General features: G+C 42.3%; 1 protein-coding gene across 2 annotated transcripts in view; it reads right to left on the bottom strand.

Annotated features, from left to right (window-relative positions):
- Positions 1 to 18097, bottom strand: part of DOCK11 (dedicator of cytokinesis 11) — a 193665-nt gene that overhangs the window by 134085 nt on the left and 41483 nt on the right. For both annotated transcript variants that reach the window (XM_060291970.1, XM_060291969.1), the window contains exons 4-9: positions 17726 to 17808; positions 16646 to 16715; positions 15707 to 15802; positions 4401 to 4535; positions 1957 to 2134; positions 1463 to 1542 (exon numbers count right to left, since the gene is read on the bottom strand). In XM_060291970.1, the coding sequence (XP_060147953.1) occupies positions 1463 to 1542; positions 1957 to 2134; positions 4401 to 4535; positions 15707 to 15802; positions 16646 to 16715; positions 17726 to 17808 (642 nt within the window). The remainder of the gene's footprint in view (positions 1 to 1462; positions 1543 to 1956; positions 2135 to 4400; positions 4536 to 15706; positions 15803 to 16645; positions 16716 to 17725; positions 17809 to 18097) is intronic.

Consider the following 18097-nt stretch of genomic DNA (forward strand, 5'->3'; position numbering starts at 1 on the left):
AACATTACTTCATTTCCGTCAAAACAGTATTAAATGCCATTTAATTATCTAGTTTATGTGAAACTAGCAATCTGCCACAGCTTCAAAAAATATACTATTCTTGGGCTTCCCTGGTGGCGCAGTGGTTGAGAGTCCGCCTGCCGAGGCAGGGGACGTGGGTTCGTGCCCCGGCCCGGGAAGATCCCACATGCCGCGGAGCGACTGGGCCCGTGAGCCATGGCCGCTGAGCCTGCGCGTCCGGAGCCTGTGCTCCGCAACGGGAGAGGCCACAACAGTGAGAGGCCTGCGTACCGCAAAAAAAAAAAAAAAATATATATATATATATATATATATATACACACACACACTATTTCCAATCACTTAAGGTGGATAAAGAATGCTTGCTGGGCAGAGAATCACAGTCACCATGACCCATAAATAAGCTATAGATCAGCTTCTTATACTTTCTATATGCCTTTTATAATACCAAGAATACTGTTCAACCCATAGTACAAAAAAGAAATACAAGAGACTTTGGATGTAAAAGAGAATAAACGAGAGAAAACACTATCTTTTATATATCCATGGTGCTAGCCATGGAATATTATACACAATTCTGATTCCATCACTTTTGGAAAAACATAATGGGCTCTACGGTCTGGAATGACAAAGACTCAGAGGGGATACATTAAAAGCTACAGGGGATCATGAGTGTGTTCCTAAATTTTGGAAGACAGCTTTGAAGCTTAAGAGAACGCTAAATTTCAAACAGAAAAAAGTAACATCTAAACCTGTGTAACTTAATAGTTCAGGAAGAGGAATAAAGTAAAAATATAAATAGGTTTGGTAAGGATTTAAATGAAGAAATGGGTCATAACCTCCTAATCTATTATAGTAGAGAGTCCACAGAGTAATATATGTAACCTACTAAGATAGGTATGATAATCACCTCTACACTTTCAAAACTGGCTCACTTCAAACACCAAAGAGCAGAGTAACTAACACAAACGCTGTCTGTTAACCAAAATCTTTATCTGATGAAATTATTCATATACATATACATAGGCAGCCACATACAGAAAGACTATGATTTTCATACAAAATTAACATATACAAATCATTAGATTGAATATCATGTTCAATCTTCATCAAGAGCCCCTTGAATGAAGCATAGTTAGTGTATGAATGGCATACAGTAACTGAACTGAATAAGAAGTAGCAGATAAAATCAATAAAGTCACTAAAGTCTAGAAGTACTGCTTGGCATCTAGGAAAACACATAACATTTTCCAAACTGTTAGTTGGCACTTACAGGTCCAGCTTTAGGAGTGTAACTTTTCTTTTACCATCTCTACCTGTTTCACTCATTTGTTGTGGTTTTTAACTTAGAAATGACATTGCCACATGGAATCCAGCATTCAAACTTTAATAGCTAATCCTGCATTGTCTCAGTTGAAGGCAAGTTGCCATCAGAAAGATGTACCTTCATCAGTTCCGGATGCATGCTCCGTTCCAAGCTGGCCATGATGTTCTCGGCTTTTCCTTGGCTGCTAGTTTCATCATCTGCGAATTCATTAAAAGCAGATGTTCTAAACCATGCAGACCATTACTAATCACCTAAGCGGAATATCCTAACTATCTCCCTCTCCCACCCCAACCTCTCCTACTAGATTTACTGCAAAGAATTTTGATTATGAAAGCACAGGGAAAACTCTAATGGGCTTTTGAAAATCTGCCATGAATTCCCTATCTGTTTCAGTCTGGTTATATTTCATATGTCAGAGCCCATGTAGCATATCAACTCTTAAAAAAAAGAAAGAAAGAAAAGAAAACCCTATCAACCTCCATAGTCACTTTTAATGAAGAAGCAGGTCACCTTCAAGATTAAGAGTTCTATATTCACTCTACACAAAGGACATTCCCATGGATTAAAGACAAGGGCTTTACCTCAATAATGAATCATTTAAAAATTCTGACCTTGTGCTGCCTCTACCGTCTCCTTTTTCTCTTGCACTAAACTGTCGGTATTGATCTGAATAATCTTTTTCAAAGTTATCAACCATTCCTCCATTTCCTGCTCAGTTTCAGCAGCCAGATAATGGCTATACTTATCTAACATCTTGAGTTCGAAAGCATGACGGCGCATTTTGGGGCACTGGAGGGGGGAAAAAAAAAAGACGTGTTCAGTTAGTTTAGTTGCCCTTTTAATATTAGATTTCATTAGTTTATTTACTTTTACCTCAGCTCAGCACATATGTACGTCAATACTTCCATGAAAGAACTGCTTCTTTCAACAAGGAATAGAAATTCCAAGACGACGAATGACCACGTCAAACATCTTATTTATCCCCCTCAGTACTGAGCACAGCAGTATATGCACAAAGTTGGCATAAAATACTACACGTTGAGTGAGTATTATCATTTAAGGCCTTCTGACATCCTCCACGTTTGGATAATCAAACTACCAGCATAAAAAGAAGCAAATGTTTTACTATTTCCACCCTGCTTTAAGTTTTCCTGGCATATTCACAGATTTTCAAAATCAGCCCTTAAAAACCAGCTTAAATGTGACCTGAAATAAACCTGGTACTTGCTTTATATCACACCATAAAATGCAATATCACTATCTGATTCACTCTGCCATGCAGAATATGAAATGCATCACAGTTGGTTCATATTAGATTGTGGCTCTCCATAAAAGTGATGGAAATGGCCCAGGCTGAATGCTAGCATACAAGGAAAATAGAAGCCTCTTCCTTTCCTCAAACACGATGCCACCTCTTTTATATTGCCACCTCCTCTGTCATGACAAAAGAAATGACACACTCTCCCCCGCTCCCAAATACCTCAGCATTAATTTCAAGAAAGGCTCATGAATCAGTAATTTTCCAGTGCGTGGTCATCATTCAAGAAGGAACCAAGGGAAGTTCCTCCTCATCTTCAAAGCGTAGTAAAGAATGAAATGAAACTGCTGTAGCAAGTCATAAAGATTTATATATTTGAAAATATTTGGGAGGAGGGAATCGTAAATAGAGGAGCACCAGAAAAGGAGGTCAGTCCGGACTAGAGCTAATTGAGAAAATCTGGGAATTGTATGTGCCTTCTTTCAGTAGATAAGAAAGCTGTCACATTTATATATATATAAAAGAAGGCAACTTCTATTCGCATAGATCTTTATAGCTTTTATATTTCATGTTTTAAAGTGTGTCTTCACTTGCTCCTCATGACGATCTCATTTGATAAAGCGAGTAGATATTATTAATCCCACTTTACAGTTCTGAAAACTAAGATTCAGGTAGGCTGAGGGTGTTGAAGCAACATCTCCTGCCTTCCACTCAATGCAGTGCTCCTTCTTGTCGACCAGGCCACCCCGGCTCTGTAGTAATGGCTCCTATCACACGGTCAATCAACTTCCTATTGAATCATCTCTCTGCCCTCTGCTTCCCACCCCATCCACGCTAACCCTAATGTCCCTGCCTCCTCAAGTAACTCAAATCAGCAAACATTTGGTAAGCCCCTACTGTATGTGCAACTCTGCTGATCACTATAAGGGACCCAGACATGAATATGACATGGTCCCTGTAATCCAAAAAGGAACGCACAGAGCTAAGTACAGTGGTAGCACAGGGGAGGTGGAGCTTAATTCCATGAGGGTGAAGAAGAACACAAAAAATGTTTCATGCCACAAGTCCCATTTGAGCCAAGTCTTAACAGATAAGATTCAAACAGGAACAGAAGGGGAAGTACATGCCAAGCAGAGAAGCAAATGTAAGAAAGGCACACAGGCGTGAAACTCAGTGGAGTGCTTAGCCTGGCGTGACTAGAGCACAGAATGTGTATGGGGATGCCGGGGGATGGGGTTAGTAAGGTCAAATCACTGCGGGCCTGCAATGCCCTGGTAAGAGATTTCGAGCTCACTCTGCAAGACAATAAATCAAGAGCCAAAAGGTTTTTTGTTTTTGTTTTTTTAACATCTTTACTGGAGTATAATTGCTTTACAATGGTGTGTTAGTTTCTGCTTTATAACAAAGTGAATGAGTTATACATATACGTATGTTCCCATATCTCTTCCCTCTTGCGTCTCCCTCCCACCCACCCTACCTATCCCAGTGAAGGACCCCATCTACGTCTTAGGAAGCCGGATGACACATCAGAAGGCAGGAAGGGGAGACTCTAGGCAAGACAAGATAAAAGGGGGAACCAGAGGAAGACAGTGAGAATGGAAAGAAGGTAAGAGATTCAAGAGGCACCCTGGAGCAGACTCCAAAGGACTGGGTAAACACTTGAATAGTGGCACAGAGGGAGAGTGGGAACTCTGAAGAGGATTCTGAATTGCTAGTATGAATGTTTTGGTGGATGCAGATGTCATTAACCAAGGCAGAAAAAGACTGAGGTTCTTAAAAGTTGATCAATAACCCTACCTGAACAACATCAATGCAGGCATCCAAGTAGATGCAACCTTTAGATTCTTTTGAATTTTTCTCATCTTTATAGGAATTGAGAATATACGAACCATCGGGAAGCTGAGTTAAGTAAAAATACCGTCTCTTGAACACCTATGGGGGAAAAAACAGCAGTGACACATTTGTTATGTATACATTGCATTTGAACAAGAAACCTTGAAGGGCTTGCCACACGCATTATATCTGGACAATCTTCAGACAACTTGGGGAAGTCATTAGGAATTACCATTATCTTGATTTCGTTTTAAGATGGAGAGCTTGAAGTCAAGTGGTTTACTCTCAGTCAAGTATCTGGAGAAGTTTTAACACTTTAAAGTTCATAAAGCAGTTTTGTATCTGAATCACTACATTTCGCTACAGCATACTTCTGTTTAATTGCAAACCATGACTGGATTCTTATAATTTCGTTCACCTCACCACAAATCTAAGGGTGTACACACACACACACACACACACACCCTCTATCATATAGTTACTTATCACCTGCACATCTTATTGCACTCACCTATGCTGCTCCAGTGTCCCCACTGCCGAGAGTCCAGCTTATAACACACTCACAGGGAAATACTGAGAGCAGTGAGATGCCACCAGTTGCTGTTCAGCACCCTGTATGCTGAGATTTGAGTCAAAAGGCCCAATGTGATTGGGCCACGCGTTTGAAATTAGGGATTCACAACAGTTAAGGAGTAGCCTGTTGCTACAACTCACAGCGAAGCCCACAGCAATGGGGAAAAGGAGGAAAAGACAGCCTGATTCATTTATTCTGCCCCTCTACTCTCCCTTAAAAGACTCTTGGACCTGATGAAGGAAGTGGAAAAAGGGTTAGGGTTAGGATTCAGAGCTCTCTGATGAATCTATGCTTCTTTCAGTAAGCCACAGACTGCACGCTGTGTTCAGCATTTGTTATAGTAAAATTCCCCTGGTTAAGAGATCTAAAATCATTTCAGGACGGGAATGGGAAGACAGACTAGGAAACAGCCTCTTGGTGATCATATTGAAGAAACGCATTCCTATGCATCTTGTCTTACTCACAGAAGTCAGCTTTAAGACCTAAGCTGGCCATTTTCAATCACCCATCTGATAATCCAGTACGATCTCTGACTATTTTAAGAACTTTAATTATGGAAAGAGTATTATTTGGCAAGATTATTCTTGAAAACTACTTAACTCCTGGCAAAGTATCTAAGATATCAACAATTCATTTCTCCATGGCATGAGGGTAAGCAAAATATAGAAATAGGTTAAGGGGCATTTCTTTTAAGGAAAACCAGTAAAAAGAAATCATACGCTTGTAGTTATTTTTGACTTGTTCAAATATCACTGATCTTAGAATGAATGACAAAAATATACCAGTGTGAGGAACACCCTAACAGGTTAGACTGGTAAATGCTTACTGCTTCTGTTTCAGGGAGGGGCCCTGTGGGCTACATGGCATCAACAGAAAGAAGTCCAAGTAGAAAATACCACTTTGTTTTTCAATGCCAATCAGGTAATCATTACTGCATCAGTATACAAAGGCACAGAAAGTGTGTGTGTGTGTGTGTGTGTGTGTGTGTGTGTGTGTGTGTGTGTGATCTCATTTTACCCACATTTAAGTTTACTGCAACTATAATGAAGAAATCTAGATTCATATATAAGGAAAATGTTAATCATAACAGTGATCATATATATATGTGTATATATACATATATTTATGTTTGCTTATTTTCATGACAGTGGTTCATAGCTGTTATTAAATTGATGGAACCAGAAGACCTAAAATGACATAATGAGCTGATTTCAAATGAACAAAACACCACTTTTTAGAAGTTATCACAATACTTATGTATGACAAAAATTAAAATACATTTTCCAGGCAAAAGTTAACATAAAAAAAATTACAACCAGATTAGAATCTGAACCATGATCAAATCTAAAACTCAAAGTTCATAGATTCAGTGGTACAGTCTGTAGACTCCATTGGCACAGTCCTTAGCCAGCAACAGAGGAAGGGAAAACACAGAGCAAAACATCTGTGGCACAGAGTCAAATTATAGCCTGCAACATTTTTTTATGTACAGCTCCCTCACCAAGCAAAGATGTTTTGTGGCAGCCGCCATTGCCAATATTAGCAAAGCACGATCATCACAATAGAGATGGAAAGGGATCTGAAATTACAGTAAATCACTTCCTGTAACACTGCAATTATGTCTAAATGTGACACTGAGGTAAGGCAGCTCGTGAATCTGGGGAGAGAGCAGATGCCTGAAAGTCATACGATCTTGATTCTCACCCAGCATTCCTGCTCCCCAGCAGCGAAACCGTCCTCAAGACTCGGCTTCTCTCCTTCCTCACTTGTAAAATGATGGGATCAGATCAAATGATCTGTAAGATCCTCTTTTTTTTTCATGATCTACAAATAATTTTATTGAAAATGAACAAATAACACAGCAGCCTTCCCAGCTGGGGGCCACACTCCCCAAGCGATTTCCTACAGGCTTAAAGCACTCAGTTTTCACAGTAAGGACATTTTTTAAAAAATCATTTCTAGAGACAGCAGACTCTGCCCCAACGACAGATCTGTAAGATCTCGAAGACGTCTTCTCATTCTAATATTCTATGATATATGTTGGGTTTCCACTTCCGGGAAGCTTTTAAGGTACTTTTCAGAGAAGAAAGGGGTATCCTAAATCTCATATGGAACCAAAAAGGGAAGTCAGAAACAGGGCTTTTTTTAATGTTGCTATTTAGGGTACCGGTCTACGTTGTTTTTTTCCATTTCGAAAAGAAGACAACTGTTAAAATGATGACTATATAGAACAGTGGTAATTACCCTATATCATACCTTTCATCTGAAGGCCTCAAGTCCTTTGTAACCAAGAGCTAATTCTTTTAACGTCACTTGACGATAAGCATTATTATCCACATTTTACCTAACAGCAAACTGAGGGACCAAGACCTCACTCAAGTTCACACAGATAAGTCGATGGCAGAACTGGAATCAGAATCACAGGACAATGACAAAGAGAATCTTGCCCAAACCTTCCAATGGCTTCCCATCAAGGTTAGAATAAGACCCCAAATCCTTCCCCCATAGCCTGGGATGATGTGCTGGCTCTGGCCTTGGATTATCTCTTGGATTTTATTTCTAATTATGCTGCTCCAGCTGTACTGGCTCACCTGCTGTTCCTCAAACAAAAAACCTTCTTCAGGCCTTTGCACGTCATGTCCCCTTCGCCTGGAAGCCTCTTGCCCCACATATCCACAGCTTCTTTCAGGCCTTCACTTGAATTTTACCTCCTCCGAGAGGCCTTCTATGACTACCTGCCCTCATGGCGGCACCTTATTTTAGCTTTTTCATAGAACGATCACTATTCAAATATATCTTATTCATCTATCTATTTATTTATTTGCTGTCTGCCTCTTTTAAACCGTTAAGGTCCAAGTCTCATCCACTGCTGTAGCCCCAGTACCTGTAACAGCGCCTGGAAAGCAATAAAATTTTGCAAATGAACGAGGAATGAATGAATAATTCATTCTCCAGTACAGATTCTCCAGCGGTTTCATCGAATAGAAGGGTGTTTCTCTGTAACGCCCATATTCTTTTTCCTCCTCCGCACCTTTATTATTTTTCCTAGATGGTGAACACAGCTGAAAATTCCCCACCGTACTCAGTGAGAGGCATGGTTCCTAATGAGTGGCCCACTCAGACCACCCAGAAGAATAAAATAGAGAGTTAGCCAAAGGAGATAATTCTCTGGGAACAGGTCCTGCCAAGTCTCCTGAAGGCCCTGAGCTGTCTGGATGACAACCTTTTGAACACTTACCATATGACCCTTTCTGGAGCAGGAACAAAGGCCTTTTGTCACTCGGTTGAATCAAAGATGGAAGGCCAGAAAGTTCGAGCACCTAGCATCCTCAAAATGAGGACAGCCTTTTATCATTTTATATAACAAATCTCAAAGGTGTTTACCTACGTGTGTTCCCTAGAGGGTAATTATTTACTGCTAAATTCTATGAACCAGGAGCCCTGAGAAAGGATGGTCTGAAGGCTTTGGCCAAGTAGGTGGGCCAGGAGCAATGTAGAAATGGGGCGGGGGAAACTTACTTGACTCATGTCTCTGATGGAACAGGAAAAAAGAGGCAGCAAGGAAAAGGAGAAAGCCGGAGACACACTGGGTCTCAGAGCTGTTCGAAGCGAAGATGAAAGAAACAGTGGGGAAGAAAACCCCACGACTTATCAGAAAATTGAACTGCAGTTAATTATACCAGAATGTCAGCAACGTCATCCTGCCGAATACCCCTACCAGTAGGTTGGCAACCTGATATATCACTCATCACTCTCCACTGTATCATATTACAGTCCTACCAAGTTTTAATATATTATATAGGTCTACTGTCTGGGAGACTGGTTAAAACTCAGATAGCTTTTCTTTGATAATTCTACCATATCTAGGCACTGGAGATGTTTTAACTATTTAGTTTGAAGCAAAGTCTAAAAGGAGGGGTCTACAATCCACCCTTCTCATTAGAGACAAATTATCTTTCTTAGAGCATGTCATGGCCCTGCTCAAATTTTCAATGACCCTCAGTTACCCACGTGGTAAGGCTCCCGTGCCTGATCTGGTATTCAAGGTGCTCTCACAGTCCTACTAATAATATAAAATAATAACAATCTGTGACATGTGTGGCGTGCCTACTACGTTACAGTTTCTGGCTAAGTGCTTTTCTCATATTACATCAGTGAATCCTCATAATGGCCTCGTGTGGTAATTACTGTTATCATCTCCATGTTACAGAGGAGAAACTGAGGCACGGGGCAATACCAAAGGACCAAATCGACTCCATCTCCCAAGACTACCCAACTTCACCTAACACACTTGTCCTGTACACACTGCCTGCCACACTCACCTCCTTTCTGATTCCCTTCCTTGGAGGCCCCACCTCCTTCAAGAAGCCTTCTCTGACCCCAGATCACAGATCTGGACTCATATAGCACTGGGTCTCTGTACCACCTTGAAACAATACATTATTATTGTGTGTCTCATCTCCCCAAACAGGTTTGAACTCTACGTGTTACACCTCTCTTTCTCTCTGCCCTCCACAGTGCCAACACCTTGTACTAATAAGGTATTCAAGATATACTTGGTGATGATGAACTCATTGATTCCTAATACTGTCTGACACATAAGAAGCCCCTAATAAATGGTTTTAAACAGTCACCAACGAATGAGGGAAAAGTAAATAAAAAAAAACAAATTAGGGCTTCCCTGGTGGCGCAGTGGTTGAGAGTCCGCCTGCCGATGCAGGGGACACGGGTTTGTGCCCCGGTCCGGGAAGATCCCACATGCCGCGGAGCGGCTGGGACCATGAGCCATGGCCGCTGAGCCTGCACGTCCGGAGCCTGTGCTCCGCAGCGGGAGAGGCCACAACAGTGAGAGGCCCGCATACCGCAAAAACAAAAAACAAAAAAAAACAAATTAGTGAGAAATCCCTTATCCGGTAAAATGAGTGTAATCCGTTTGTTAGCTGTGAGAGACAGACTAGCAGACTTGAGCGTACAGTGTATTAATATATCAAAAATAAAAGATTTCCTCTTCTCTTTCTTCCAGTAAACATAGTGACCTTGGCCTCCCAGCAATTATTTTAACATCAGCTGTGTTTTCTTAGGTAAAATCCTCTTTTGATTTGTTGTTCTCCCACTGCAGAAGGCCAAAAACCCTCCCGTAACAGTCAAAGAATAAGTGAGAACTTTTAGACTCTGGATATATAACAAATGGCTCTGTTTTGTGCAAAGAAGAAAAAAGAAAGAAAGAGAGAGAAAGGAAGAGAAAAGAAGGAAAGAAAGAAAGGAAGGAGGGAAGGGAGGGAAGGGAGGGAGGGAGGGAGGGAGGGAAGGAGGGCACCAGAAGTGAGTCATACATCAAGCAGTTGAACTTGCAACCCTGATAACATACCCAGACACTTCAATGTTTAATTGCTACGAACGGGGAGGAGGGAGCTTGAGAAATGTGACCAAATTGAGCCAAGAAGATGCATAAAGGTGGGTGTCCCAATGGGTTGGCCAAGAATCTATAGCAGATTTTTTTAAAATGAAAAACCACCGTCAAGATCAGATTCTTCCTTATTCCATACATCATTATACCCCTTAGGAAAAACAGTTCTAAATACCATGCATGGGAAGGTCACGTCCAATATCAGAGCTATCTAGTCCACACTAAATTCCTTCACGGATATGGAGAGAAGCTGAGAAAAGCAGATGTCTCTAGCAGCTACTTGGGAAAGAGAGCATGGAGGTTTCTGTTAGGACTGCAGTTTCTGCCTGAGAGATCGTTTATTCTCTATGCTATCTAAAACTTCTCTCCAAAACTTTCCCAGGAGCTGAAGAGAGGCGGTGGGGCGTGTTCTCATTATCTAGAAGGTACAAATTGGGGAAATTAATCACCTATGACAAGGCCTGTCTTGTTTTAACATGAACACCGGGAACAAAGCAATTATGAGCTGAGCAAGGTGGTCACCGTGCCCAGACAACCAACAGAGCTTCTGCGAGAGCTGCGTGTGGCCAACAGCCGCCTCCGTGAAAGGACATGCTCGGGCACTGAGAACTGTGACTTGCAGAGTGACACACATCATTAGCAGCTCTCCTGTAGCCTGGGTTCCTCACGGCTAGTTCTCAGCCAATAATGGGGAAGCTCAGCAAGCACTTCTGGGAAAATAATGACAACTGCAGAAAACGGTGCAGACTATATCTAAACTGACCGAGCTGGTGGAAAGGTGTATACTGGGGAAAATACAAAGGTTTATTCCATAAATACGGGGTCTTCCAATCTTCCAATATGAAGAACTCAGCTTGGTTTCTTCACCAGCCCCTTTTCCCTAGAGCCCGTCACCATCGACTTGAATGTTCTTGCAAAACTGTCTGGCAGCTAGTTAGGGAGGCTGAACTTTCTAAAGCGGCCCATATACAAATTACTTTGGCTACATTATTCACGTCGCATCACAGGTCATGTGGTTGCCTTCTCAAAAGAACTTATAAAGTAGGAGTCTTCTGATTTCCTTTTATCTCCTGGACGTTGTGGAGTCTTTTCTAACCCTCTTTCCTCCGTTTTTTTTTCTTTCTAACCTCTCATGATTCTCTCTCTCTTCCTTCCGGGCTATTAGATTGCCTTATTTCTGAGAGTCAAAAGGGCCAGGAAAAGGACTCGGACTTGTTGATTAAAAAAAACAGCGTAAAGTGGTCATGCATGATTTCAAACTTTCCAAAGGACTGATTCTACATAGTTTTTAATATCCAGAAATTTTTAAGTGAATAAAGATCTGTAAGCTTACACCTCACTCTAAAAGACACCAAGCTGCCCTGCTTTAATCCTGTCATCCCCAGAAGGATCTGCAGGCCGGTGTCTAACCACAGCGCATCCAAGAAGTGCAGATAAAATAGGAGGGAAGACGCACGGCTCCCGTAGGCTGTTACTTGCCAATGAGTCATGATTAATGCCCAGATCCTTCTGCTGTAGCTTCCCGGTTAGTCTGCTGTGTATTTGCAGCGGCTGTCAACACTTGAATTTCCTAATAGAAACGGTTCTCTGCTCTCAACTCTGCGAGCTCTAGCCCTGTGGTGCTCATCGCTGAAGCCAGCAAAGCTTGTAATCAGTGTGGGCTGGAGTTCCTTGCAGGCAGGGGACTCTGGATACACCAAAGGTAAAACTGCCACCACGATCAGGAAAGTGACTCAGCCAACAGCATACGTGAATCATCTTCCCATTTGCTTAGGAGAGGCACTAATACGCTTCACTTCAAAGATGTACGTGGCAGAAACAGATAGGCAGAATGTTTCCTTTCAGAATGTCTCCTGAACTTTGCAGCCCTTTACTGCAGTTCTTCTGTCTATGCCTGAGCCAATCCAGGCCTGAAGCAGGATGAATGTGTACGATCCCCCATCCTGCACAGGGCACCCAGGGATACAAGCCTGAGGCCTCCAGTGCACCTCAGCTCATGGGCCTGGATTTCTGCTTTGGCCCTCGCTCCAACCTCCAGCCTGACAACGACGAAACTGCCACCCATGCCCAATCCTCTCCCTGCCCTGCTCCATACTCACACGCCCTCTGTTTACATAGGGAGAGAGGGCACAGTAAACACTGCAAGTGTCCGCGAATTTCAACGATGTTAAACTAAATAAGAGTTCAAACATAGTTCTTATAGGAAAAAAAATATCTTGGCAAAATCCCTGACGCCTTTAACTGAATCTGGCTGGACCTTCTGGAGGTGAAACCAGAAGAACACGGGGTGTATTTCCAGCTCCCAGAAATCCAAAATGGAGAGCCACAATCCAGAATAAAGAATAGCCGGGATAAATGAGCTCCATAACCAGAGACAATTCCCAAAGCTCATTAACGGCCTTTATATCTCAAATTATTCCTCACACATTTTTTTTTAAAGAACTGTGTAGCACAGACGACCAAATTGGCTTACCCTTCTTCTCCTTCCTCTGCCTACTGTTTGGTAGAGGTTTTAAAAGAAATAAGTGTTTTTATGTTATGTGAATTATATGTCACTTAAAAAAAAGAAGAAGAAGAAAGAAGCGGCCAAAATATGAACAGCTGGGGATAGAAAAGAGGAAAAGCAAAAAGCCTAGCTCAGCAGCAGCAGAGCAACAATTAGCTGGAAACAAGCAGCAGCTGTCCCCTTCAGCCGGGCCACGTGGTCACCAGGTTGCCTCAGACACCCCCCACCCCCCCACCCGCCCCCCCAGCCCCCCCACCCGCCCCCACCCCCACCCCAGCCCTGCTTCATGAATTTATGGTTCCTGCCTGCCCTTTGTAAGCAGTGGAGTTTGCAATCTCAGGGGTAGGCAATACAAAAGCTAAACAATCAATCTTTGACTAACTGATTGAATTGCTTTTCTATTTCTGTTGTAACAAATTACCACAAACTTAGAGGCTGAAAACAACATAAATGTATTAGCTTACAGTTCCGGAGGTTAGAAGTCTGACATGGATCTCACTGGGCTAAAATCAAGGTTAGAGCAGAGCTGTGCTCCTTCCCGGAGGCTCTAGGGGAGAATCCACTTCCTTGCCTTTTCCAGCTTCCATTTCTTGGCCCTTTCTCCAGCTTCAAAGCCAGTAACACAGCATCTCTCTCTGACCCTGCTTCTGCCCTCACATCTCCTTCCCCAACTCTCCTCTTCTGCTTCCGTCTTCCAGTTTAAAAGGACCATGATGGGCTTCCCTGGTGGCGCAGTGGTTGAGAGCCCACCTGCCGATGCAGGGGACACGGGTTCGTGCCCCGGTCTGGGAAGATCCCACATGCCGCGGAGCGGCTGGGCCCGTGAGCCATGGCCGCTGAGCCTGCGCGTCCGGAGCCTGTGCTCCGCAGCGGGAGAGGCCGCAACAGTGAGAGACCCGCGTACCGCAAAAAAAAAAAAAAAAAAAAAAGGGACCATGATAATTACATTGGATAATCCAGGCTAACCTCCCTACCAGCTGATTAGTGATTTTAACTCCCCTTTGCCATGTAAGGGAACATTTACAGATTCCAGGGATTAGGAATGGCCACCTTTGCATGGGGGTCTTTATTCTGCCTACTATATTAACCAATCTGTAGTTCACAAATTATGAAAGAAAATTTAAAGCATGCACTTTTCACAGACAACTGTATTTTGATTTACAATATATGAACTCCTAAAAAAGTTGTATGTAAAGCAAATTATAATTTAAAGTCATTAGAATAACTCGCTATTGAAAGGAATCCTGTGAATTGTTTTGTAAAGATATTAACTTCCTAATGTCTTGTTTTAGAAATCCAGATTTCCATACATTATATTTACTTAATGTTGAACTAAAACTTAAGTACGGGTAGAGCATTTTAATATTTTGAGAAGGTTAGGGGAAGGGAGTGCAGTCAAAAACCACAGAAGCATTTTCTAACAAACTGCCCAGAATTTTCACCTTCACACATGCACTTCGGAACCCGGTAACTCTGACAGGTAATACGATAAATGCCTGAGTCTCGCTCACTCAGCTAGGAAGCATCAACAGTGTGCTGATTAAGATCAGAGGCTCAGGCATCAGCCTTCCTCGGTTCAAATCCCACCTCTGAAAACTCGAAGCTATACGACCTTGGGTTAATCACTGAATTTCTTTGTGCCTCACTTTCCACATTTGTCAACCAAGAATAATAATAATACCTGTGTCTTAGGGCTGCCATGAGGATTAAAAGAGATACAGAATATGAAACATTCAGCATGGTGCCTGGCACATATTAAGTCATCAGTAAGTGGATTTTCTTATCCTCACCACGTGCCAAGGCCCAGGCTTAGGTGCAAGAGACACACAGGAAGCATCCTACCGCTTGGATTCATTATTTTCAGGGCTTGAAAATGAAAGTGAGAAGAGGACATGACCACTAAATGGAAAGCAGCAGGCAAAATATTAAATTAAGATAAAATTTGAGTCTCCCTTTGGTAGACAACCATGGTTTCTGCTTGCAGGCTGTGTGAAAGATAGAATGACCTTTAATACTTAATGGAAGTGTGAATCATCCTCGGCAAACCACATGATGTTCTACTGAATATCTGGAAGGACAGTTATATTTGGTATCAGAGAATAATTCGGTTTTCCGCTCAGAATCTTCAAGTAGCTTGTTAGCTTTACCTTCGGATTTTAATGGTTCTCCACAGCCTCCCGAACAAAAGCCAACCTCATGTCCGAGGCACTCAAGGCCACGCACAAACCCCGTACACAAACTCACTATTCTGGCCAGACTACAGAAGTCCCTAGTTCTGACAGCACTAAGGTCCCGCTTGGTATAGTAGTTAATTTGGTATGTTTCTTATCTAGTCTGGAGGCTTTTGGAGGCCAGGGATCCCATCTTAGCGAGCCATATGTTCCCCACAGTGAACAGCGTATAATAAGCACCTAATTAATATCTGCTAAAGAAACAGAGTACCCTATTTGTCTACTCATTTACATTCATTTTCACACAGGAACCTTTGATGCCTTTTTTGTTTCAAAGCTATTTTCTTCATTCAACTGACAGCCTCCTTTTTAAACATCCTGATTCAGAAGGTAATAATTACATTTCTTTAAAAAGGTGTACTTCTAAACTCATCCTGAGGGTCAGAGTTCTTAAATTCCATACATTTGTGAGAATCCTCTCACTAAAGATTTTTTTTTTTTTTTTGGCTAGGGCTCCTTGTAAGAAAGTTTGAAAAAGAAATATTGTTTCCAGACAGGCTAGTCACGGCAATATCCTTAAAATGATGAAATAATATAATAACTACTTCTTACCTTCATGGTAACCGTGATGGTGCTATTTACATTGGCTTTATGCAACCAGCCTTGTTTTATCACACCGCCCTTCTGAGAACATAAAGATGAGGAATCCTGAAATAGAGCGAAAACCATCAGTAAAAACAGCAGCTGGCTTGGCATCTAATCAAACAGTCGGGGGGCACGAACTAGGCCCTGCCTCACTTTCCAAAGCATAAAGTTCCCCCTACCCCCACCCCCCCACCGTGAAGATGCCTGATGAAACTTGAAATTGTTAACTACAGGATGAAGGGCTCTGTGCCATGCACACAGTAGGCACTCGGTATTTACTGGATCGTATGGACTGTCTTCTGGGAAAGTTTTCTGCATTACATAAACAGTCAAACTGCACCTCAAAATGTCACAGACATCCGGGCCATCTGTCCCAAGAGGGATCTATCAGGCAGGACAGGCCAGATGAATCACCATGCCACATGCCCAGTGCGGGAAAAGCAACTCTACAAGCGCGTCCCACAGGTGGGAAAACATGTTTTATACACACATCACAGCCCATTTCACTTGCTTTTTCCTAAGCTCCATTTGGAAATGCAACAATTAAAAAAATTTTTTTTTTTTTTGCGGTACGCGGGCCTCTCACTGTTGTGGCCTCTCCCATTGCGGAGCACAGGCTCCGGACGCGCAGGCTCAGTGGCCATGGCTCATGGGCCCAGCCGCTTCGCGGCATGTGGGATCTTCCCGGACGGGGGCATGAACCCGCGTCCCCTGCATCGGCAGGCGGACTCTCAACCACTGCGCCACCAGGAAAGCCCCCTAAAAAAAAAATTTTTTAAAGACACTCGTCAGCTTGAAAGCTGGCCCCAGATCATTCAAAAACAATTCTTTCCCTCATCTTTTCTGAGGGAAATCTCTCAGCAGAAGTGATCTTGAAGAAACCAGCGCAGTTGCCCCCATCTTTACCTCATCCTTCTCACAGTCCTCATCAATCTCAAATACATGATTGGGAATCTTTTCTGGTCGCAGAGATTTGCTGAAAATACAAGAGAGTTGTCTTAGACACTAAGCAGAACAGACAAAAAAAAAAAAAAAGGCAAGATGAGTAGACTTCTCTCACAACCAAGGAAACGCCAGGACATAAGAAGGAGAAATTGTTTTCTCCTTTCCGAAGTCAGATTCTCCCCTCTGACTAAACTTGCATTACCTTTTGTAAAAGGACTCCCACATGTGCAGCCAGCAGCGAAGACGTAACTAAGCCCAAATGGCAGAAATTGCAAGGAATGTGTGCCAGAGCTGTCACTGGTGGTGGGACCTTATCCTTCCCAGGCCTAAAAGCAACATCAGGTCATTCTGGCTCTTCCGTCTGTTTGCTGTATGACCCTGGACTGATCATCTTAGGACTCAGCTTTACAGGACATCTTTAAGGCTCAGTTTTCTCGTCTGGGAAAGTGCCTTGAAAACTACAGAAGGCTACACCAAGTCTTATTTCTCCAAAACATCTCCCGTATGATACCCTGTGAGGTTAATAGTATTATGGATGAGAAAGGGGAGAAAAGCGAGGGCTCAAGTGACTGAGTGACTAGCCCAAGGTCATCCAGCTACGAAGTGGTAGAAATAAGATTTGAACCCTGACAGTCTGGATCTTGGGCCGGGGCGCTCACGGCTGCCCTTCAACGCAACTCAAAGAGATGTACTTTTGTCGAGAGATGTCTGGGGCCATCAAACTGAGCCAAATGTCTTCTAGCTTCTTCACTGACAGCACTAGAAAATGCTCACTACATTATCCAGAATCAAAGAAAGATGATCTTATGGTCAATATAGATGTACCAAAGCCAAAAAGTGAACTCGTCCATCTTGGAAAAAATTTCAATGAGCAAAGTTAAAATATATCCAATTACCCAAAATACATTTACCAAACATGCTGGGTGTTTGAGGTTTTGCTTTATTATATGTTATAATTGAGAAGCTTCACAAATGGTTTGAAAAAAGGTAAAATGTCTAATAACTGTCCTCTTGAAAGTTTCCCTTAAATTCTAAACTTACCATGGCAACATTCGAAAGTCCCCAGAGAAGTCTTCATACTTGTAGTTTACCACATGCCAATCTGTGCTATAAGTTTTAATACACTGAAAGAAAATAAGAATCTTTAATTTGAAATGTAGGAAAAGTACATGTATATCTGCTTTTTTTATGTCTGGTAATAGGCTGACAGACTTTTAAAAATCATTTGGGGAATGTTGGTACTGGGCTCTTCCTTTGGGAATTAACCATGTCTTCCTAAACCAGTTGGTGGCAATAAATACCAATTCACATGTTCTCTTGGACACTCTGACTCCAAGTCCAAAGATTATTCAAATAAAAAAAAAAAGACTAAGAGGACTTCCCTGGTGGTCCAGTGGTTAAGACTTCGTGCTC

Source organism: Globicephala melas, chromosome X (assembly GCF_963455315.2).
Source record: "Globicephala melas chromosome X, mGloMel1.2, whole genome shotgun sequence".
NCBI classification, from domain to species: domain Eukaryota; kingdom Metazoa; phylum Chordata; class Mammalia; order Artiodactyla; family Delphinidae; genus Globicephala; species Globicephala melas.